At 35.9% G+C, this 25647-nt stretch overlaps 1 protein-coding gene across 1 annotated transcript in view; it reads right to left on the reverse strand.

The window, feature by feature from the left end:
- Nucleotides 1-25647, reverse strand: part of ZNF148 (zinc finger protein 148) — an 82304-nt gene that overhangs the window by 28974 nt on the left and 27683 nt on the right. Inside the window, exons 3-4 of the mRNA XM_052643192.1 lie at nt 18097-18220; nt 16776-16859 (exon numbers count right to left, since the gene is read on the reverse strand). Coding sequence (XP_052499152.1) covers nt 16776-16859; nt 18097-18220 — 208 coding nt within the window. The remainder of the gene's footprint in view (nt 1-16775; nt 16860-18096; nt 18221-25647) is intronic.

Raw genomic sequence — 25647 nt, forward strand, 5'->3', positions numbered from 1 at the left:
GCCCCCTCAATATTTAGGTCAAGATTTAATTTCTCCAGTTAACTAGGTACTTCCAAGTATGAGCTCCATTCCTTACATCTTTCTACAAAGGAGCCACCTTGGTGTCTTTCAACTGAGCGCTGGGTATTTCTCAGTAAAAACCAAATTTGCCACCACCGGTGCCTTTCCATGGTAGGTATTTTCTCCGTATGTTTCAATCAAGCCCTGGGACCCCCTTTCAGTGTCTTACCAATGGGAAAGACACAATACATCAAATTAAAAAGTTTTTGTACAACAAAGGATACGATCAACAAAATGAAAAGGCCACTAATCATCACTAATCATCAGAGAAATGTAAATTAAAACCACAAAGAGGTATCACCACGCACGTGTCAGAATGGGTACTATTAAAAGGACAAGAGCTAGTAAGTATTGGTGAGGATATGGCAAAAAGGGAATTTTTGTGCACTATTGGTGAGAATGTAAATTGGTACAGTTACAAAAAAGATCTTCACAACCAAGATAATCATGATGGTGTGATCACTTACCTAGAGCCAGACATCCTGGAATGTGAAGTCGAGGGGGCCTTAGAAAGCATCACTACGAACAAAGCTAGTGGAGGTGATGGAATTCCACTTGAGCTATTTCAAATCCTGAAAGAGGATGTTGTGAAAGTGCTGCACTCAATATGCCAGCAAATCTGGAAAACTCAGCAGTGGCCACAGGACTGGAAAAGGTCAGTTTTCATTCCAATCCCAAAGAAAGGCAAAGACAAAGAATGCTCAAACTACTGCACAATTGCACTCATCTCACACGCTAGTCAAGTAGTGCTCAAAATTCTCAAAGCCTGGCTTCAGCAATGAGTGAACCGTGAACTTCCAGATGTTCAAGTTGGTTTTAGAAAAGGCAGAGGAACCACAGATCAAATTGCCAACATCCGCTGGATCATGGAAAACCAATAGAGTTCCAGAAAAACATCTGTTTCTGCTTTATTGACTATGCCAAAGCCTTTGACTGTGTGGATCACAACAGACTCTGGAAAATTCCAAAAGAGATGGGAATACCAGACCACCTGACCTGCCCCTTGAGAAACCTACATGTAGGTCAGGAAGCAACAGTTAGAACTGGACATGGAACAACAGACTGGTTCCAAATAGGAAAAGGAGTACTTCAAGGCTGTATATTGTCACCTTGCTTATTTAACTTATATGCAGAATACATCATGAGAAACGCTGGGCTGGAAGAAACACAAGCTGGAATCAAGATTGCCGGGAGAAATATCAATCACCTCAGATATGCAGATGACACCACCCTTATGACAGAAAGTGAAGAGGAACTAAAAAGCCTCTTGATGAAAGTGAAAGAGGAGAGTGAAAAAGTTGGCTTAAAGCTCAACATTCAGAAAACGAAGATCATAGCATCTGGTCCCATCACTTCATGGGAAATAGATGGGGAAACAGTGGAAACAGTGTCAGATTTTATTTTTCTGGGCTCCAAGATCACTGCAGATGGTGACTGCAGCCATGAAATTAAAAGACGCTTACTCCTTGGAAGGAAAGTAATGACCAACCTAAATGGCATATTAAAAAGCAGAGACATTACTTTGCCAACAAAGGTCCATCTAGTCAAGGCTACGGTTCTTCCAGTGGTCATGTATGGATGTGAGAGTTGGACTGTGAAGAAGGCTGAGCACCGAAGAATTGATGCTTTTGAACTGTGGTGTTGCAGAAGACTCCTGAGAGTCCCCTGGACTGCAAGGCGATCCAACCAGTCCATCCTAAAGGAGATCAGTCTTGGGTGTTCTTTGGAAGGAATGATGCTGAAGCTGAAACTCCAGTACTTTGGCCACCTCATGCAAACAGATGACTCATTGGAAAAGACCCGGATGCTGGGAGGGTTTGGAGGCAGGAGAAGAAGGGGACGACAGAAGATGAGATGGCTGGATGGCATCACCACCTCGATGGACGTGAGTTTGTGTGAACTCTGGGAGTTGGTGATGGACAGGGAGGCTTGGTGTGCTGCCAATTCATGGGGTTGCAAAGAGTCAGACACGACTGAGCGAATGAACTGAACCGAACTACAAGAAGGAGTACGAAGGTTCCTCAAAAAATTAAAATTAGAACTACAATATGACCCAGAAGTTCCACTACTGGCTCTTTCCAAAGGAAAGGAAAACACTAATATTTTAAAAAGATATATGCAACCCTACGTTCACTGTAGCATTAATCATAATAGTCAAGACACTGAAATAACCTAAGTGCCCATCCATAGGTTACTGTTAAAAGAAGATTCCTAGATAGATACATTGGAGTGTCACTTAGCCATTAAAAAAAAACAGAAAACAAAAAACCTGCCAGAGTGAAGTATGTCAGAGAAAGACAAATACTGTATGATTTCACTTATATGTGGAATCTAAGAAACAGAAGAAACGAACATATTCAACAGAAACAGTCACAGACACAAAGAAAAAACAGGTGGCTGCCAGAGGGTGGCAGGGGTGGAGAGTGAATTTAAAAGGTGAGGAAAATTAACAGGTACAAACTTCCAGTTACGAAATAAATGAGTCACAGGGATGAAATGTATATGTGTGTAGTCAATACTAATGTAGTATCTTTGTATGCCAATGAAAGTGGTAAAAAGTTACAACTTTTCAGTTATAAATATTAGGGATATAGGGGTACAACATGATTAATATACTTAACACTGCTATATGTTATACAAGAAAGTTGCTAGGAGAGTAAATGCTAAAAGTTCTCATCACAAGGAAAAACTTTCTTTTCCTTTTATTTTGTTTATATGAGATGACAGATGGTCACTAAACAGTGTCATCATCATTTCATGATGTATGCATGTCAAATCATTATGCTGTACATCTTAAACTTACACAGTATTACATGTCAATTATATCTCAATTATACCCTGTTGGAAGTAAAAGATTGATCTATTGAACTCTATAAATATAGTGACTTGAAAAATAATACATTTCCCACCAAAGCTGTAATTCAGCAAAGCGAGTACTATGTACGAGAGAGCACAAGCAAAAGAGTGATTTACAAAAATAATGACAGGATTTATGCTGTGTAAAAAAAGTAATGAAGATATGAGGGAAACAAGGGATAGTAACAAGGAGGTAGAATGATTGGACTGTAGAAGCTGTGTATTGATTGCTCAGCCACGCCCGACAGGGACTGAACCTGGGTCTCCCGTATGGAAGGCAGACTGTTTACTGTCTGAGCCACCACAGAGGCCCACTGTAGGAGCTAGTGGAGACAAAAAAATCGTTGAAACTGAAGTACTAGAAGGCGTTAGCAGGAAGTAATGCTTTGAAAACGAGAAACTGAGATCACGAGGAGGCTGAGGTTTATTTTAGTATCCAACGGTCTAAGACATGACTAACTAACAGGAATGAGGAATGAATGACAAGACGGCCAACAAAGCAGAAGCCTAAGAACGAGCAGGACAGTCAAGGAGTGAACTTTGACAGAGACCAGGAAACTTGCTCTAAAAGGGCAAATGGTGAATGTATTAAGCTTTGTGAGCAGAAAGGTAAAATCAAGGACAGTGTACACATACTCATATAACAAGAGGGCAAAAAAAGTCCACATATTTTACTGCTGAAATTCAGAACAGAATGATGATGATGACAGAATGTAATTTTTCATCACGCAGATGTGCTAATGAGAAGACTGGAAACCTTTTTTATATGAGAGGGTTGCATTTTGCTGAATTGGGATTCAAAGTTACTACTCCCTGTCATCAAAGTCAATTGCAAGTGTTTATTTGCTAATGCTAATTTGCAATGAAACTTCACAAGAATTCTTTGAAATTGTTTTGTCACAAAGATAGGCACTGATATCCATGAAAACGTAACTTCAAGAATTAGTCAACACTTGGAAGAGATATACAGATTTCTATTAGATTCTTTTCTTAATTATCTGTCTTTTCAGCATTCTATCACATCATAGATTATTTCCAACTGAAGATTAGGTAGAGTTACAATTTAGTTTTGAAATATGGAAATTTCCTTTCATTTTTAAAAAGGTCCAAAAACTGATCAGAGTGTAGCTTGAACTTGGAAAAATCTGCCCCATACTTGTGTGGGAAAGGAGATTGCACTTCCTGTAATTTGTAACAACACTGTAAGTATATAAAGCAGCATTTTGTGAGTCAACATTAACAGCTGTCAAAATGACTTTACCACAGTAGAAGCTTCACTGTAAGTACTGTTTTCCCCTTGTAGGTTGAATTTTCACATCTTCAGCAAAAGCTAATTTTCCAAAGTCATTCTTCAATACTCAAATAATAGTGGTAGACAGTGGTTGTTCTCACCCTGCCCCCACAAAAAAAATCTAACCTTGGCCCTACATGCGAACACTTTCAATAAAACTTTACCAATTTTAAGGTATTAAATAGCTGTACAGTAGAAGAGTCAGGATATTCAGTTTCTATTTAAGACAAAACTTCCATCAGAAGTCCCCCAGAGCAAATGAAGTTTGCTGTTGATCTACCAGCTCAATGACACATAATACATTCAAATATTTTCCACAAAAGTCTGAGCATATCATACAATGAATAGCCAGAAGCTTGAAATGCTATACATTTTCTCAAGTTTTGTAAATCAGGCCAACTAAACTTCTTTCTGCTCCACACATATTTGTAACAACACATCTTGGTGCAGTTCATACTGTACTTATATTGAAATATGTTTTCTCAGGTATACGTTTTCTCAGGTACTTTTTTTAAAAAAAGCTTTGAAATTTAATTTACATACCATGCAATTCAGCCAAATGTATATAATTCCATTTAAAAAATATTCTTGACTATGTTGTTCCAGGGAGGCTACTTCAGTCGACTGAAATCTAGCACTGTCTCCTTGAATAAATAACAACTAAGTAGTACTGGAAACATCTGTCACCTTATTAAGAGTCAAGGAAACCACCTGAAATTATCTGCCTTGACTACTGACACCACTTCGTGCAAGATTTTATTTGAAAACCAAGCTTCCACAATAAAAACTTAAAAAGTCTTGCTCCTTTAGCTCCTTCCATTTAAATTGTTATTAAACTTCATCTATATTTATTCTTCCTTTAAAATGTCTTTCAAAGTTATTTCATTAGACTTCTAACGTCCTGCTGTATTAATGTTCTGTGTGTTAGTTCAGACTCTCATCATCTGCTAGAGTAACATAATGGGATCACTAACATATGTCATTACAAAAGCAATTTTTTCATTTAAGAAAAAAAAGAAAGACTGGAATTTGTTTCAGAAGTTACTTTTCTGCAGTGGAAAAATTTTTAATAGCTAATTAATTCATCTAAAACCCAAGCACTGCAAGAGATAGCTGGAATAACAGGCAAGTTTGGTCTTGGGAGTACAAAATGAAGCAGGGCAAAGGCTAACAGAGTTTCGCCAAGAGAACTCACTGCTCATAGCAAACATCCTCTTCCAACAACACAAGAGAAGACTCTACACATGGACATCACCACGTGGTCAATACCGAAATCAGATTGATTATATTCTTTGCAGCCGAAGATGGAGAAGTTCTAAACAGGCAGCAAAAATAAGACTGGAGCTGACTGTGGCTCAGATCATGAACTCCTTATTGCAAAATTCAGACTTAAATTGAAGAAAGCAGGGAATACCACCACTAGACCATTCAGGTATGACCTAAATCAAATCCCTTATGATTATACAGTGGAAGTGACATATAGATTCAAGGGATTAGATCTAATATATAGAGTGCTTGAAGAACTATGGATGAGGTTCGTAACACCATACAGGAGGTAGTGATCAAAACCATCCCCAAGAAAAAGAAATGCAAAAAGGCAAAATGGTTGTCTAATGAGGCCTTACAAACAGTTGAGAAAAGAAGAGAAACAAAAGGCAAAGGAGAAAACGAAAGACATACCCATCTGAATGCAGAGTTTCAAAGAATAGCAAGCAGAGGTAAGAAAGCCTTCCTCAGTGATCAATGCAAAGAAATGCAAGAAAACAATAGAATGGGAAAGACCAGAGATCTCTTCAAGGATATTAGAGATACCAAGGGAACATTTCATGCAAAGATGGGTTCACTAAAGTACAGAAACAGTATGAACCTAACAGAAGAAGATATTAAGAAGAGGTGGCAAGAATACATAGAAGAACTATACAAAAGAGATCTTCATGAGCCAGATAACCACAATGGTGTGATCACTCACCTAGAGCCAGACATCCTGGAGTGCAAAGTCAAGTGGGCTTTAGGAAGCATCACTATGAACAAAGCTAGTGGAGGTGATGGAATTCCAGTTGAGCTATTTCAAATCCTAAAAGATGATGCAAGGAGTAATGGCAAACAGATGGGGAAACAATGGAAACTGACAGACTATTTACTTGGGCTCCAAAATCACTGCAGATGGCAACTGCAGCCATGAAATTAAAAGATGCTTGCTCCTTGGAAGAAAAGCTATGACAAACCTAGACAGGACATTAAAAAACAGAGACATTACTTTGTCAACAAAGGTCTGTACAGTCAAAACTATGGTGTTTCCAGTAGTCATGTATGGATGTGAGAGTTAACCATAAAGAAGGTGGAGGGCCAAAGAATTGATGCTTTTGAACTGTGGTGTTACAGAAGACTCTTGAAAGTCCCTTGGACTGCAAGGAGATCCAACTAGTCGATCCTAAAGGAAATCAGTCCTGACTATTCATTGGAAGGACTGATGCTAAAGCTCCAATACTTTGGCCACCTGATGTGAAGAACTGACTCACTGGAAAAGATTCTTATGCTGGGCAAGACTGAAGGCAGGAGGAGAGGGGACGACAGGATGAGATGGTAGGATGGCATCACCAACTCGACAGACATGAGTCTGAACGAGCTTCAGGAGATGGTGAAGGACAGGGAAGCCTGGCGTGCTGCAGTCCTAGGGACCACAAAGAGTCGGAGACGACTGAGCAACTGAATGACAACCACAAAACACTGCTAAGCAAATGAATCAGGACTATTAGAGAGCAGTAGTTTCAACTCTCAACTCATCCCAGGTAATGATGTAATGCAAGCTATACAAAATATTCAGGGACTTATTTACAGCTCAAGAACTGTCATCCAAAACATAAAACAATACAAATGCAGTAGCTTAGAGATAGAAAATACCACACGAAATACAAGGGGAGAAATGACCCCAAAAGATATTCTGCTATGACTTTTTGCTATTGTCTATCACTTAGAGACAATCTTTTTCTTTTTAATATCAAAAAAAGCCTAGGTAACATTACTGAGCCACTGAGCAAATTCTCCCACTAAATAATAATCTAGAACTCTCAGTGATTAAGCAGAGCATCAAGCAATACTGTTGGTAGGTGGTCGCCACCACTCCCCGCAACAATCATTCTCTTCTCCACCCTTTCTTAGCTTCTCATCCCTTTAACAGCAGCCCCTCAAGTGTTTCCTGACCAGTCCCTAATATTTATGTCCATGGCTTCGAAATAAGGAAAACTCTTGCATTTGTCACTGAACCCTAACATTTTAAAGTATCTTTCAGTTCCACGTTCCATGAGTCTATTGTCCTTTTTTCCTAATTCTCATATAAAAAATAAAATACCTTAAGAACAGGGATATTTTCTATAGGAATAAAGTTAGACCTTAAGACCCTCGAGTTTCAGCTGATCAGACTCCGTGTCCCTCTCCTCTCTATCCAACTATAAAGAACTATAAGCTAGATGAAGTAGGCAAGAATATATCTAACTGATTTTTAAGATGAAGAAGTATCTCAATTCTATAAGCACAACAAGCCTATATAGAACACCATGTCATTCAAACAAGAGCAATAAATATACTGCTCTTTTTGTGTTGATAGTAATTTTTTCACAGCTGCATTTGTCTTTTTAATTTTTAAATAAATAATGTACAATCTGATCAATTCCCTAAGGTAATTAAGAGCTGAATGAATACATTTTCTGGAATAATTTAAAAAACACACTGAAAGCATTAATTCTTTAAGTATCTTTAGAAAGTGAAAGTCAAAACAGTTAATGAAATGTAGGTAAAGAAGAATCAATTAGGCCTTGTAAAAGAATTTACAGAGGGATGAAAATATACCAAGACAGGTGGGTGGGGGGGGGGGGGGGCGGTCAGTAAGCTTAATTTGTCTATCAGCTTTTTAACGTAGCCAAGCAGGAAATAAAGAGTAAGAAGTACTTCTATCAACAACTAATAAAGCAAACAGCATAAAGGCAGCCCTGGGAGCAGCTGGGTGTATCAGTAAGTAACTACCTAGTACTGCATTAGGGTGCCAGTCCTATGACTCCATTTTCCATAACAGCATCATCTCCCTAAAAGACCTATAGAAGAGCAAAACAAATTACAAAATATGCAGAAGCTATCATTATTTTTGTGGCTGTTTTCAAAAACTATCAAGACACTTTCATAAAGTTCAGATGGGGGCTGAAAATGATGACACTTAAGGCATTTTTTAAAAAAACAGAGACTCTTCAGATCAACAACTAAAGATCTTAAAAGTATCCAGAAAAATTAAAAATAAATGACCTTGATAAGCAAATTTAGACTGCCCTAAATATTTTAAACCCAATTTCTTTGCGATGATTGAGTCCATATCAAATACTACATTTTGTCAGTCACTCTTTCACCAAAAGGGCCAAATAAAAAATATAATACTGAAATATATGAATTTATTAATATATTAATTATTTATAATTATATTAATTTATTAATATAAGCCTAAGTGTCATTCAGCCAGTGAAACTAAAAACTTTATCAACAAATTTTTAAAATGTGTTGTCAGCCTATCCAGACACCTGAATCTTAATAGATTCAAGATATGAAAGTCATGAATGTAGCCATCTCACATCTATCCAACTGGGTTCTGGAACAGTAAGTAAGGTGTCCAAAAGGCAGCTTCAATACTGGAGAATCCTAAAGCTCTTCAGGTGTTTGACTTAAAGGAAGTAATTAAGTGTTCTTCCAAAAGAATATGATGTCAAAGGATTTGTAAAACATCAGATCCAGACTCAGCTGTCTTAAAGCTTCATCTTCTGCAGAATGCAAAATAATTTGAATAGGGAGGAGGCAGAGAAAAAGCCATATTAAGGAAAGGCAAATCAACAAGAGAAAGAGTAGAGAAACTTATCTTGTTCTAGATGAACCATATTGAAAATGGTTAAAAAAGAAAAAGCAAAACATCAAAAATGAGAAACTGCTGTCAAAAGTAACATTTAAAAAATTAGAAAGTTCTATGTGTGAAGTTAAATTTTGGGAGTCCTTTTTCAGCCCTTTTTTGAAAAATTAGCTCATCCTAAACTGCTCAAAGACAAAGAGGCTCTAAAGCCCAGGAAAATTAATTTTCTTTGTTTTATAGTAATATTCAGTGGTTTCCAAATTTTGCCTACTTCTCATAAACTTGGTGAAAATTGAAGTTATATTTCATGAAGCTTAACAACGTTGTTCTATATGTTTAAAATGATTTTTTAATATTAAAAGTAAACCTGATTAATAAATGTACACCATTGTCTAAGCTATAATTTTTCATATTAGTTATACACAGTTAACAAAAAAGTAACACACTTGTCAAATTTCTAGTTTTTTTTCACAAAACAATAATGTTCCTCCAACATGGTAGTTAAATGCACTGCTTTTTTATAATGCTTACAAGATAAATTTGACACCCCTTTGCTTGGCATCCAAGCTTAACAACATAATTCTAAAATCATACTTTCTAGTCTACCCCTCTCTGCTCTACTCAGAATGGCCCTTTACATGTTATTCATCTTGCCTTTGTTCTTACGCCTACATCCATAGACTGTTCTCATTCAGACATACCCAACTGCCTTGCTGCAAGCCGTGAGGCCAGGCCCAGGAACGGCTCTTCTCCTTCCTGAACGAAATAAAAACCTCCATGTTTGAAACCAACGTTTTTGTGAACTAAAAGTCTTCCTGGTGCTTGATTTACTCTTTCAATAGCATAGCAGTTAAGAGCAAGAACTCTTAAGACTGAACTATGTCACTAACTGAACTAGGTATAAACTGGAGCAGATTTCTTAATCATCTTAACCTTTATTTCCTTATCTGTTTTTTAAAAAAAGGAATAATACCCTCTTCACAGAACTGCTCTGATGATAAAGCAAGATAATTTATGTACTGTGTTTAATACAGTGTTTGGCAGAAAATAGGTATTCAATAAATCTGACAGTATTATCAGATTTATGGTAACGGTGACTTTTAGGAATTTCTAGCATTTTAACTATCTTAAAGTACCTCCTTCTCCTGGTTCTTTTAAACTAGTAAATCTGTCACACTACTTCTCCTGTTATCCAGCATCTGCAATGATCCTAGTGGCTTCTTGTCTGCATGATTTCTAACTTGCTATTCTGTGTTTCCAAATTATCTGTGTATCTGTCTACCTATCCTTCCCCAAAGATTCCCAACTTCAGTACATCCCAGATTTCCCCCCAACCCAGTCCTAGCTACCATCATGCTTCTGCTTCATAGTTCCTGTGATGACACTTGACTCACATGTCACACAGGAACTAAATCTAACTCACAGGGCCACCAATCTAAATCCTCATTGGTCTATTTTAACCAAACTCCTAAAGGACATGTTGTCTCTACTATTTGCATGCATGTCTGCTAAGCTGCTTCAGTCATTTCTGACTCTGTGCAACCCCAGGCTCCTCTGTCTATGATCTTCTCCAGGCAAGAATACTGGAGTGGGTTGCCATGCCCTAGTCCTCTAGAGGATCTTCCCAACCCAGGGATCCAACCTGCTTCTCTTACATCTCCTGCATTGGCAGGCGGGGACTATTTGTAGCATATGTCAAATTGAGAGTCATGTGATTCACATGTTCATCCATGTGATTTATTACACATGAATAAGAATGAGACTACTTCAAGAGATTCCCAATTTGTTAAACTAGAAACCTGTCATAACAAATGGTAGACATTTTTCTTTTAACTACAGACAGTATAAACTAACATGGATTTGAGGGGAAGAACACTCACACACAAAATGCATATAATTAACTGAAAACAATGCACTTTCATTATAAATCCTCTGATTCTTTATATTTCAGTTCTAAGGTATGTTTAAATGGAGTTAACTTTCTGGATGACTTCTCCCATCCCCCCAAACAAAATAGTTTTAAAAACCTACAGTATAGTTTTTATACATAAATGCATATGTGCATGTGTACCATTTTTTTTATATTCTGAGATATTTTGTTAAGTAATCTTAAAACTTTTATGTTTTACACTATCATATTGTTTAATATGAATTATTAACAGTTTTGCAAAGAAAAAAAAAATCTGGCTTCTGAAAACTTTGTTAGACCAGAGAATGTCAGTAACAGCAATCTGTACTTCCCTGCTTAATCTTTCTTGGCAAGCTCTGTCTGCACCAGTGCTGTCTGGCTTCAGCAATCACAATGCCAGGAGCTCATACTGTGTGCAACCTTTTCAGTATCCCAAACAATATTCAGTTCCTTCTTTGCCACAAATAACGAGTTTAACTAGGTCTGCAACATTTTCTTTTAGAAAAACTTCTCTATTATTCTAATAAACAGTAAGTTAAGGCTTCAAAATAATGAGAGGTAAATTAATTTCTGTCAATAACTGAATGATACTGAAGGAAATACAAAGTGTTGGACAAACTTAGTCAAGGGTGAATCAACATGCTCTCTGACTCCACCCACTAGCCCAACTGGTTTTAAAAATAATAACAATATTGCCATTCAGCTATAAATGGTTGTGAATAAAAGTCATAGTCAAGAGGAAAAGAAGATCAATGTATGTTTTCAGATATTAAGAATGCCAACTTAGAAGACTGATTTCCAGTGCTTCTTGCTACATTTGTATCTATAGAACTGCATACATTCAAGATCTAAAGCCTTAAAAAAGAATTTTGTGAGAAAAGAAACCTAATAAATATGTATAATTCTAAATGATTTGGTTTATTTTCAAAATCCCTTTTATTTTGGACAGAAAATCACTTTATAAAAACTTACCCAAATATAGAAATTATTTTATAACATTTTTACTAATAAAAAAAATTATGAAAACCGCCACAACTATAGAAAATAGCCATAATTTGCTATAATAGTCAGAATTAGAGTAAGTATTCTGTGACTTACTACTTGAAGGAATTCAGAAAATTAATATAAAATTAAAGTTCTTTACTCTTCAAACCCGCAGACCCTACTCATGGCAATAAGATGGAATTTCCTTAGACTAAAATGGTGACAAAGTGATGAGAGAAAGAACACGTGCATTAGAAAAGGTAAAGGAAAAAGCACCTTAGATACAGGCCCCTGATCACAAGGTAAATCCCCCAGTGATGAATATTTACCTTTGGTGTATACCTTACCAGTAATTCTGACCCTAGCCAAAACCATCGTTAGAATTATTATCTTCAACCTTGGCTTCAAATCCTCACCTTATCTCCCATATTCACAAAAGCTATAATACACTCCCAAAAGACATAAGTCTCCCATAACTGCCAAAATCCTGGTAGGCTGTAGTCCATGGGGTCCCTAAGAGTCGGACACGACTGGGTGACTTCACTTTCACTTTTCACTTTCATGCATTGGAGAAGGAAATGGCAACCCACTCCAGTGTTCTTGCCTGGAGAAGCCCAGGGATGGGGGAGCCTGGTGGGGTGCCGTCTCTGGGGTCGCACAGAGTCGGACACGACTGAAGCGACTTAGCAGCAGCAGCAGCAGCAGCAGCAGCAGCAGCAGCAGCAGCAAGGATACCTGACTTTTGACAGTTTCGGTGCCTTAGGCTAAAAGAACAGAGCTTTAATCAAATATTCAGGGATCAGCGTTGGTATTTTACCCTAGTATTTCATAGGCCAGTTCAAATTTAGCAAACAATCAAGTAATAATTACCTGTCCAGGCTGAGTTTAAATTTTTTCAGTTTGAAAACCAAATCAAGCTAGGTTTCTGGGTTTTAAAAGCCACAGAAGATTTCTTAATTGGTAACAAGAGCAGCCAAGCAGGTAATGATTTTTAACCATCTTGCAAATGGAATGGACATAGGCTCAGAGGTTTGGAGACTGGAGGTGACAGTATAAAGAGATCCAAAAGGATGAGGGAGGCTATAAGGAAAACAACGCCTGTAAGAACTGGTAGGTCTTCTCACCACACAACCTTTAAGGTTCAGCAGAGAGGTGACATTACTTTCTCGACAATTTAAAAATGGATAAGCAATATATGCAAAAGCTTTTTTACTGCTAATTATTTCAATGCATTCTTCTAAATAAAGACCTACAGAGAAAGTCTTGACACTGGCAAACTTCAGGCACAATGCCCTCCAAAAATAAAAGTCCTTTAAAAGATGAAATAAAGAACTCTAAGAACAAAATAATAAATGATGGAGAATATCTATGTTGTTTTATACACATATTTCCAGCTCAGTACAGCTTATAAGTAACCTGGTAACAGGACAAAACTATCTCACTATCTTCAGAAATGGTGTACACAAAAAGAATCAAGAAAAATGAAATAAAGGAAAATTTATTTCTTTTATATCAGTTCCACTTGGGGGGTGAGGGTGGTGATAATGAGCAAAATTACATTTCTCTTCAAAAGAAACTTCTCTGTTAAAGAACCATAGTGACTGCTTTGACTGGTTCCACTCAATTCCCTGTCGTCTCTGTACCTTGGAATGCTTCCCAGGTGGCTCAGACGGTGAAGTGTCTGCCTGTAATGTGAGAGACCAGGGTTTGATCCCTGGGTTGGGAAGATCCCCTGGAGAAGGAAATGGCAACCCACTCCAGTACTCTTGCCTGGAAAATTCCATGGACGGAGAGAGCCTGGTAGGCTACAGTCCATGGGGTCACAAAGAGTTGGACATGATTGAGCGACTTCACTTCTTTTTTGTACCTTGAGAACTCCGGCCTTTGCTTCCACCCCTTTTAGGTGTTACTAAACCCACAGGAAGGCTAAGCCTTAACTGGCTTAGTGGTAGAGCAAGAAAAATTCCCAAAGGCCAAACAACATCATTCTGCTTCTGGTCATTCTTCACAGTTAGTGATATCACATATGTGCTCTGGAGTTACAGAAACCTGAGCTGGAATCTTGGTTTCACCATACACTAGATTATATAAATTTAGGAAAGCTTCTTAATTTCTGTGTGCATTCTACTGCTTCTTCATCTAAAAAAACGGGTAATAATAGCATCTCCCTTTCAAGATCAGTATAAAGACTAAATGAGACATTTAACAAACATTTAGCACAATGTCTAGTCTTAGTAAATTCTCAATAAACATGAACTATCTAACATAACCTGTTGAAATTCAAGATAGTCCATGGCCCAGCACAATTATTTTTCCAAACTGGTATCACTAAATTGTAACCAGCACTGTAAAAGAGAACTGGCTACTAGAACAGAACAGAAAATAACAGGGTGCAATAAGGGTAGGTAATGTTTTGAAAATCTTTTTTTCAGACTCAAACACATTCTCTCAACTGAGCCTCCCAGTTTTTCTTTATTGCCTTCACTATGTAGTCTTCAAAAGCAGCATATCTGGCTCTTCCTCAGGGTACAAAAGTATTTTGTACAAACTCTACAACACTTACTACAGTGGGCTTTACATGTGTATCTCTCACATTAGAATGTAAACTCCAACACTGCTATCAGAGAAACGCAAATCAAAATTACAATGGGGTACTGCCTCACACTCGTCAAAATGGCCTTTATAAAAAAATCTACAAACAATATATGCTGGAGAGGGTGTGGAGAAAAGAGAACCCTCCTACACTGCTGGTGGGAATGTAAATGGGTATAGCCACTATGGGCAACAGTAGGGAGGTTCCTTTAAAAACAGAACTACCATATGACCTAACAATCCCACTCCTATAGAAAAATCGTAATTTTTTATTTTAGTTTTTATAAACCAAAACTAGAGAAAAACCATAATTCAAAAAGATACATGCAAGCCAATGTTCACTGCAGCAGTATTTACAGCAGTCGGAACATGGAAGCACCAACAGGAGAATGGATAGAGATGTGGCACAGACAATGGGATATCACTCAGCCGTGAAAAAGAACAAAACAATGTCACCTGCAGCAACATGAACAGACCCAGAGGGTATCATACTGAGTGAAACCAGATGAAAAGAAAATGTCACAAAACAGGAGTCACAGATGTAGAAAACAATCTTATGGTTAACAGGGGATAAGGGAGGGCAAGGATAAATGGGGAGACAGGGAATGACATAAACATACTACTATATATAAAATACATAGCTAATAACAATCTACTGTATAACACAGGGAACTCTACTCAATACTTGGTAATAGCCTATAATGGGAAAAGAATCTTAAAAAACAGTGGATGTATGTATATGCATAGCTGATTCACTTTGCTGTACACTTTGAAACTATCACAAAATGATAAATCAACTATACTCTAGTGGAAATTTTAAAAAGAATGCAAACTCCATGGAAGCTACCTTTTATTATCCTCTGTTTCTAGTATCTGAAAAACACTGCCAGCTCAATGTTTGTTGAGTGAATCATTAAATCATTAAAATCTAATAGGCATTAAAAACATATAAAAATACTTAACTGTTTTCATTTATCATTATCTGATTGGGTTTTATTATCGTACAAAATTTTAATTTAGCCATATAAGTCACACATACACAAACACACACACAAAATCAATAAAGCTGTTCTTCCTCCCAAGTGCCTTGTATACTTCCTTCCATCTGGAAATGGTGAATAATGTTTACTTAGGAAACTGAAATGAGTGGTGGGCATAATGATCTTCGAAAAGTAGAACATCAAAGCATAAAAATGTGCTGCACAGGGAACCAGCCACATTCATGTTTGTTCAGGGCAAATAAAGTTAAGGAAAGTTACTAGGCAGAAAAGCTTGCTGCTTCTATATGATAAACTGTCCAAGGATCCCCTTTCACAGGGACTGCAGGAACACATCTAAATAACAACACTGGGCAGGTAGCTGCTCGACTACTTCATACAGAGGTATGTGAGGAACTTTAGTATTTTCAATATTTAAATATTATCTCTATCATTTTTCAATTCTACTTAAACTTAAGAACAAAAGTTATATAAATTTACCAACTCTTTCACTCCATCACAAAAAGGCAAAATGCTGGAAATAAATTATACAGAAACACTTTTCATCGTGCTTACAGATGTCAAAAGCTGACAATATACTAAATTAAGGTCACATATAAAATTTGACTTTACATTTGTTAAAAAAAAAAAGAATAAATGCAAATAAACATTTGCTCTAAAATGAGGCTCAACTTTTAAAAGTATGGGTTCTTTTATAGTAATCTTCCAAAATATTTGTTTCTAAATCCTTAACAACTTGAATGAAAAATTGGAAGTTTCCAATTTATAAGATTATAACTCTCTTGATATAGTAAGCTACATACATGAAATAAGGGTGGGGGGAGTGTTATTGTTATTTAAGACTCAGGCATTTTGCGTCCTCCCCCCTAATTATCGCAAATGATAATTTTACCTACTCTAAACCTGTTAAACATCTTAGGAAACAACTATTTCACAAAAACTTCCTTCCTTCCTTCCCTTTGTCACTTTAAACATATCTGTTATTATGAAACTTTACTTCAAAGTAATTTGTTAGGCTAAAACAGTAAGCCAAGTCTTAACAGTTAACATTGATTTACTGAAGAAAGAAAAAAAGATGAGCTGTGATCAATACTCTTAAACAAAATTAGCAAAGAGGCAACAAGTTGTTGCTACTTATTAAAAATTCTTCCCTATATTTGAAATGGTAATTTTAACAACCCTAGTAAGGGTGGCAACACTCACCAGTATGAATCTTCTCATGTCTCTGTAGCAGGTACTTCTGTATGAAACGCATGTCACATTGACTACATTGAAATGGTTTTTCACCTTAAAATAATTTCACATCCACAAATTAGTTACTGAATAAAACACAGTTTAGAGTTAACTATTTCTGAGGAAAGAGAAATCTTAGAAGCCCAAATTCTGAAAAATTGCAAATTACGCATATAAAGGTTTTATACTATTAACAGAATTTTATTTCCTCTCAATTCCCCACCCCCAAGATTTAAAAATTCACATTCTCACAACCACACAAAAATGAGACTGAATATGATTCATATCCTTCAAGGAAAAAAAAAAGTAAATAAATAAAACAATTTACAATAGAATTTAAAACTCATGAGGCTAGAAAGGCCTCCACAGGTTACCAAGCATCTTAAACAGCTTTGCTTTCTCTGTGGAGGAAGATCCACCTACCTTCTTCTCCCTGGCTAACCACCACTTTATGCCTTTTCACTTTTTTCTCTAGAACCTTCAAAATTTTCTAAACATCCCCCTTTTAAAAAATTAATCCTGTCTCCTCAAACATTCCTTCTCTGTTGGAGCCTTTCCTTTCATAGTCCAACCTATGTCTCAAATTCTTCACTACGCATTTCTCCTTTAACCGTTACACTCTGCTTTCTTAAGATACTAATGATCTCCTTGCTATTTATTCTAATGATCCGTTCTCGGTTCTCTCTCTTGCTCTTGCTCTTTCTCTCTCTCTCTCTCGCTCTCCTCTCAGAAGGCTGTGCAGTTATTGATCATACCCTCCTTGGAATTCTCTCCTCTTTTGGTTTCTGGGTGTATTTCACCAGTTCATCAAATCTACCTTATTATTTATTACTCTGTCTCCTCCTCCACCCTTTAACTCAACATATACGTCTACTAATATTTCCCCAAAGATCTGTGATCAGTCTTTTGCTCTGATCTCCACAACTTCATGGTCTAACTTTTTATATTTGATTCCAAATTCATATTTCAAATTCCATCTGGACATCTTATACAGAAAAATAAATGTTGACCGGCTTTTAATAGTTCATTCTTTAACTGTTTCTCTGGTTAAAAAGAATACATTAAGCCAAATAAAGTGTTCAACTAAGCTAATTAATTTTGCACATCCATGCTAATTGTTTTCTCATTTAAAGTTTTTCTTGGTTTCCTTGTGACATCCTGGCCTATGAAATCTCTGATTTGAAATGCCAGGTTAACTACAGTCTTAGGAATGAGTGACATTTACAAGAAGATGAAAATAGCAAAGATAATAATTTTAATGGCTATAAGCCCACTTTAATTCAAGAAATACCTGTATGAATGAAGACATGTCTCTGTAAGTGATAGTTCGTTCTAAAGGCAGCATTGCAGTGCTCACAAACGTGAGATTTAGGGGTTTTCAAACCAAGTGATCCATCCTCATTTATTGTAAGGATCTGGTTTAAAAAAAAAAAAGGCAAAACAAAAGAAAGAAAATTTTAAAATGTAATACTAATTATAAAAAAGATAATGCCTTTTAATGCAAACAGTGGTCACCAGAGATTATGAAGTATTTTTTTCCTAGATAATCTTGAGAGGGCTATTGGAATAATTTTTATCATTATCTGAAGAAAGTACAATGTGACTCAGAGTGGGTAAAAATTACTAATAAAACCTTGGAAGCTGGTTAAGTAAAATTTCAGCATTGTGTCCTCTCCTCTCCAAAGCTGATATCTAACAGAGTCCCTAAGTGTTCTCTATTAGGATGAGTATAGCTTTATTTTCAATTTTAAAATATCACATATGCAGTACAAGTCTTATGTTCTAGACACGGTATAAATATCAATCAGATAGGAATGGTTAAATACATCATGAAAAATGAATACAACTTATTACGTGGTTGTGAAATAAAATGAGAAAGCTCTTTATATACTTATATAGAAAGAGCTCCAGGATTTATTCTTAAGTAAAAAAAAAAAAAGGCAGGGTTTAGAATCTAGTATATAATTTTGTTAAGTTTGAATATAGGATAATACATACAGTAATATATATGTTTGCATATGCATATGCATAAAAGCTATTTGAGAAGGATGTACATAAATGTATATAACTTTGGTCGTCATGGCTGAGGAACTTGGCAGAAGATATGGTAGGAGAGAGACTTTACACTAAACATACTTTAAAGTATTTTTCTGAACCATATAAATGCTTACCTATTACATCTTCCTTTTTCTTTTTGTCTTAAAGAAGTAAAAAGGAAAACTGTTTTAAGTCATCCTAGAATACGATTTGGAGTCAGAATGGTTCTGTTAAGGACCTCTAAGGTTACTCTAGGACTACCAAACCATTGTTAAGCATATTCCTTAATAAATTAGAGGGTTATAGGGGAAGGAAGGCAGGTGACAAAGACATCAACCTTATCTGCCTGTGCTTCTTGAGGCTGACAGTATCTTGGGCAAGGTCTAAACAATGCCAGAGAGAAGTTCACTTTTGGGGTTCATATCTTCCAGTTTAACAACCATTTGCTCAACATACAACACTTAAACTGCCTCTCACACCAGCCACGTGGCAGAGTGAAAGTAACAAATAATCCCTTTTTTCATTATTGAGGAGAGAAGAAAGATGACAAAACATGATGTGAACATAAGAAACAAAGAAAACTAAGAGGTAAGATCGGGAGGAATATGGCAAGTAAGAAGGGAACAGTAGTGGGGGGTGGGAGCACAGAGAGCAGAAGCCAAGAAACTGTGTCACACACAGAATACAGAAATCTAACAGGCATCTTAAGAAATACAGAGGCCTGCGGAAATTAACTACGGCCTGTAAATACACAGCTATGACCCCCGTCCCAAAACTCAGAGGGACTAGGCAAGGAAAAAGGGCTTTAGTTTTTTAAAAAATATTTTTTTAGTTTAAATTCAGGAACACATTTCAGACTATACTGTACGTAAATCAATGGTAATTATTATGCTAATTATACAGGGCATGTGGGTTCTGGGCAAACTGCCAAAGTGGTCAACAATGCTTCAAAGTCTATGCACCAAAGTCACAGAGGGAAACCTTTGGCAGGAGAATGCAAGTGGGTGTCACAGCTTCCTGAAGAGTCAGTGAGAACGGAAAGTTTCATCTCTGGTCAGTCTAAAATTTTTTCAACCCCTCCAAGCCACAGAATAATATTCAAGTTAACACTGTGTAAGACAAACAAACAAAAACACAAAATCTTTTAAAACATGACTTAAAATATTCCTAACATAAAACCAGTAACAAAAAGATGTTAAACATTTTATACGAAACAAAATAAAAACAGGATAGCACCAGGTATTCTTTTCTCATATGTTGATAACAAATAAGATCCAAGGGCCAAAAAAAAAAAAAAAAAGGCAGCTCAATAGCTTTCTGTGGCATAGCAACTACACGGAGAGGCTCTGGAAGGAACAAATCTGGCCCAAGTTACCTAATGTGAAACGGATATAATCCTTGACTGTACAAAGCCTTTTTATGAAGAGTTAAGGAGTTCTAGGTCATTGTTTTCTCACTGGAGGTAATACTGCCTTTCACTGTGGACTCCAAGCCTTAATTCAAGGTGGATTTTATGGATGAAAAAGCAAACACTTGTGAATAAGGAGACTGAAAAAAAATCTAGCATATTTATAAGTTTAATGACAAAAAAATAAAATTGGTGGACATTTTACATTGAATTTTATATTATTTTCTTCTTTTCTTAGGCCAGGAGAACACACATCTTTGTATAAAAGACACAGAAGAAAATTGTCTTGCCATAAAAGAACACCACTGGCTCTTCCAACTTGTAATCTGTTTTCACGTGTAACCGACAGATTTTGCCTGTTTTATTCACCAATATAACCCCAATACCCAAATTGTACATAGTGAGACTCAGTGCGTATTGATAATGGCAACCTACTACCCATACCAAACATGCTCACAGCTTACCACTTCTATTCGTAAGTTTCTGCAAATTCACTAAGCAGCACCATAGAAAAAGGTGTGTAAAGAACGGGTATGTAAAGAACAAAGTTTCTTGGTGGAAGAGAAATGGCTCATTAACACAGGTAAAATTATCTTCCTTGGTATAGACTTGGTTTCTTTTCCTGTCCACACCCTTTCCAGATCTTTTAGTAAAATGTGATCTACCAATTAAGTGTATTTGCCTTAGAGATTAGCCATCTTACTTCCTAACAGTACCATAAAATATTTTTGCTTTTCTTTTTCCTTCAGCATATGAACACTATTACAACTGAAGCATTTGAAATCTCCAAGTTTAAACCCTGAAGTGTCTGCAAGACAAGACATGATTTGTCTTGACTCCTGTCGCTGCGACTTTTAGAGAAATATGGTAATTATAAAGATCAAGCAATTGGGCTTTATCCAGAGTAAAGAAACTGGTAATAGTCTAAACAATACTCTAAATACTTGATTGTTTTCTTAACCAAGTTTAAAACAGAATTTTTCAGCAAAATATTTCAATACCAAATGAATTCCTCAATCTGCTTTCTTAATCTCACAGTCCATTAGCAAATACATTTTTTGTCCTGAGACAAATCTGTTCCCTGCCAGCTATCCATATACGTAGCAACTGCTATGTTAAATAATATACCAATTTTTAACCAACAAAGCACTAAGCTCTGCCTATTCAATTCAGAGATTTTTGACTCTTCAAGGGTCACTGCCACCAATTAGCCAAAACCTGACACCCCTCAGTGAGAAAGTTTTGTTCTCTTAAAAGGCAGACATGTTTTCCCTCATTCTATACTGGAATTATTACAGTATATTTTAAACTAATAATTATAAGTTTTAACCATACATTCTTATTCAACTGATTTATAAATCACCAAAATGCAAAACAATTTGGAGGAATAGTCTAAATTTCTCACCTATCACATTTTACTGCAACTGGAAAATGAGATCTTCTGAAATTCCCTTTACTCTCCAAACCCAACTAGAAATGGAAGAACAGTGCAACCCCAAAGACATACAACAAAATGACAAAGTAGCCCACAGCAATACCTATCCTCAACATCTCTGACCATCCTAGTTATCACTAACATTGCATGTTCACACTGTCATTTTCTTTCATTCTCCCTGATTTTTACTGTTTCTCAGTACTTGGTTTTACTTATTACCAAATTTCATTTCTAAATGGCAAGTTTTTGCCAGTGCAAGAACATGAAATTCACTATATCATAAGCATAGTATTTGTAACTCGTGTTCAGGAAAAATGATCCAGAGCTTTAGAAAAGGATTTTTCTTTCACATTTCCTAAATATCAGGCAAAGATGTATATGATTTTTTTTAAAAGAAAGATTTACATCCAAGTATTTTCAAACTTTTTAGTTTGGCTCTGTGGAAAAATTATATACCCAGAATTCAAAATTCCCTAGGGAAATTAGATAAATAAATAAAATACTTAACACTTTTCCAGTTTTTCTCTTAAGTACTATTTTATACTTCCATCCCTAATCTTACAATCAGTTATTTACCTTAAAGCTACTCCTTCGACAACCAAGTTAGCATGCAGGAGAGAGTCTGACAAATAGCTAGTATTTCTATTTCTCGCCTTTCAATTAAATTTTCCTCACTTTAGAATTTTTTTTTTTTTTTAAAAGAACTGAACCCAGTTCCTTTCTTCAGTACCCTGTAAGAGATCCTGGCACATTAATAGGCACTCAGATTAACTGCTTAGAGAATGAAAAGGATATATATTTCAGAATAAGAAGTAGGTAACCAAAAAGCACTCTGCTCTAGCACTATTAAGGAGTTTGAAAAGACCTAAAAGATGTATATAATACTGGGTTAAGACAGTATTGTTACATCTTTACTGAAAGGATTCTTAAGAGTTTATCGATGTTAACTCAACAATCTTCATAAAACTCTTCTGTGGTGGAAAACATTCTCACTTAATTCATAAAACAAGTCAATAGCAAAGTCAGGTGGCAATACCTTATCCAGAAACTTTTAAAATCAAGACTTGAGACTCTCAAACTTAAATGTAAATTACAATTATCTTGGACTCTTTTTAGTACAAATGGAAACCCCCTGAGTAAGAATCTCTGGTGATGGGGCCTGAGTATTTATAACTGGAAAAGCCCTACAGATGATCTAACGCAGAGCCACGAGAACCACTGACATGAATGCACTGAGACTGAATTAAGTACACTAAGACTTTTCATACATTTCTAATAACTGTAGTTCTCTACAGTACTAATCCACAAGGGGGAAAAAAAAGAGTCAAAGTGTCAATGGAAGGTGATGTTAAGTGGCCACATAGATCTAGCAATGTAAAAATGAACAGTATGTCATTAAGGAATGAGAGGATGAAGCACTTATAAGCAGTCAAAAAAAACAAACAAACTGAAAACTGAAAAACTTAGCAGTTAGGATTTCTCAGTGTGTGTGTGTTGGGGGTGGGGGTGGGGGGACCTAACATCTCAGTCCTCCCAGAGGGTTTCACTATGATACATAGGATTTTTTTCTAATGTTTACAACATGAACCCCAAACCATTAAAAGCTGAATTATGTTCAAATGTACTATGTTTTAAAAGAAAACATTATATTAAAGATTTCTAACAAGGTGGTTGAAATAAAACTAAACTTTTAAAGGGGACAAGTGTTTATTATGAAGAAAATTCACTTTCATAAAACAACTTATTCCAGCATCAAATTACTTGACCAAGATAACCCTCTTCTTTAGACATGCTACCACATATATTCTGGCAATTTTCAAGTATCAAATCTACCTTAGGATGACTAAGCTTTGCCATATGATAAAGGATCAGAAAGCAATTATTGCTTAAAATTCATGGCAGCTAAAGATGACATAATATTGCAGTATTTCTCACCACAAAGCTTATCTGGAAGGGAGCCAGGTCTATATGGATATATAGCTCTAATATTTTTACTGAAAGTCTGCAAGATAACTTCATCTATATTTCCTGTGCAGATGCTCAATCTAACATGATATAATGGGGACACATACTCAAAATATTCATAATGGCAAAAATTCAAGATTTGTGAAAAGTGCTGGTGGGAGTAGAGTCCTCTAAGCATTGTTGTTGTGGTTGCTAAGTCATGTCCAACTCTTGCGACCCCGTGGACTATAGCCCACCAGGGCCCTCTGTCCATGGGATTATCCAGGGAAGATTACTGGTGTGGATTGCCATTTCCTTACCCAGGGGATCTTCCTGACCCAGGGATCAAACTTGCATCTCCTGCAGTGGTTCCTGTGGTACAGGCAGATTCTTTATTGCTGAGCCACTGGGGAAGCCTCTAAGCATAATACACTACAATTATTTGAGAAACTTACAGTTGCTTTTAAGGAATTTAAAACAAGTAATACTGATTTCTAAGAAAAGGTAAGCTTTTCCTTCTCTTCATACAAAAAGGGGAGAGCTACTTTAATGAAAAATCTGAAGTGTGAATCCAGACACAAACCACTCATCTGGACATTGCAAGGCTAGGGTTAAAAACAGACAACAACCATTCTCTCTCCTGTCACATGTAATAGGTCAGGACAATATAAAAATTCTTGTTTTTGTTATTCTCACAGCCCTGTCTGCCATGTATTATTTCCAGTAATTTCACTGTCCTAAGAATGCTCTAAAAAGACTGGCCAAAACATCTTCAATATACTCAAAATAGGCCAAACCTCTTTCATCCAGCAACAACATAAATAAATATATATAATTAAATAAATGACTTTAGGAGTATTATGATAATACATTATAAATTAATTTATCTCAAATCAGATAAGCAAAAACTAAACTTAAACTCTGTAAAAATATGATCAGTATTACTTAGGACATAATTCCAAACACCCCTGAAGAAGATAATAACCTAAGATTTAGTCAGAATTTCAGAATTACAATCAAAAATAGTATCAGAAAAACACGTCTATAAAGTATCAAGGAAAACGTACAACTTACATATGTTGTTTTTTTAAGACTTGAAATAGCTGATTCACTTTTTTCCATAGCAGAAACTGACACAACATTGTAAACCAATTATACTCCAATCAGATAAGTAAAAAATAAACTGATTATAGATACTAAAAATAAATTTTTTTAAAAGATTTGAAACCGATTTTGCAATGAACACAAAGTAACATAACCACCATCACAATTTTAGAAATTAATATTTTCCTTAAACAACTTGATTTATTCATTAATGTAAATTTTTTTAAAGCATCATTTATCACTAAGAAAAACATTAACCCCAAGAAAGAAAAGGAAGAAAGAAGCAGGGAGGAGGGAGATAAAGGGATTGCACAAAACATGAAACATAAAATGTCAATAATTATGAAAAACACACCAGTTTTAGTATGGCAATAACCAAAAAAATTAAAATTTAAACTATAATGAGACATTCATCTTAAGTTACAAAAGAAGCAAAGTTTCATACTCAAGGTTATGAGAGAGTATGGACAGACACATCTTAGGTCCACTTCAGGTAGGAATGTAACTAATAGGACATTTCTGGAAGGAGTAACATTATTAGAAAACTTCACTTATTTTGCTTGCTTGTTTATTTGCTTATTTTACTCATTTAATTTTTAAAGAAACCTTTTAAGAAGTTCACACCATTTGATTTAGCAGTACATGAAAATGTATACACAAATATTTCAAGTGCAACATGATTTAAAATGAAGGCAAAGATAAAACAACTTTCCAACAACACAGCAATCACTGAATATAACGTGACATATCAAAATAATAATACATATGCAGCTAATTATTTGTAAAAACCTTTAATAACTAAAAATAGCTTACATACTCTAGTTACAAACAGGAAATTCAATGAACCTATACAAATTTGAAAATAGAAAAGGAATATGGTAGAAAACTGAAATATTTATCTCTAAGAATAAATG

The sequence above is a fragment of the Budorcas taxicolor genome, chromosome 1, assembly GCF_023091745.1.
Source record: "Budorcas taxicolor isolate Tak-1 chromosome 1, Takin1.1, whole genome shotgun sequence".
NCBI lineage: Eukaryota > Metazoa > Chordata > Mammalia > Artiodactyla > Bovidae > Budorcas > Budorcas taxicolor.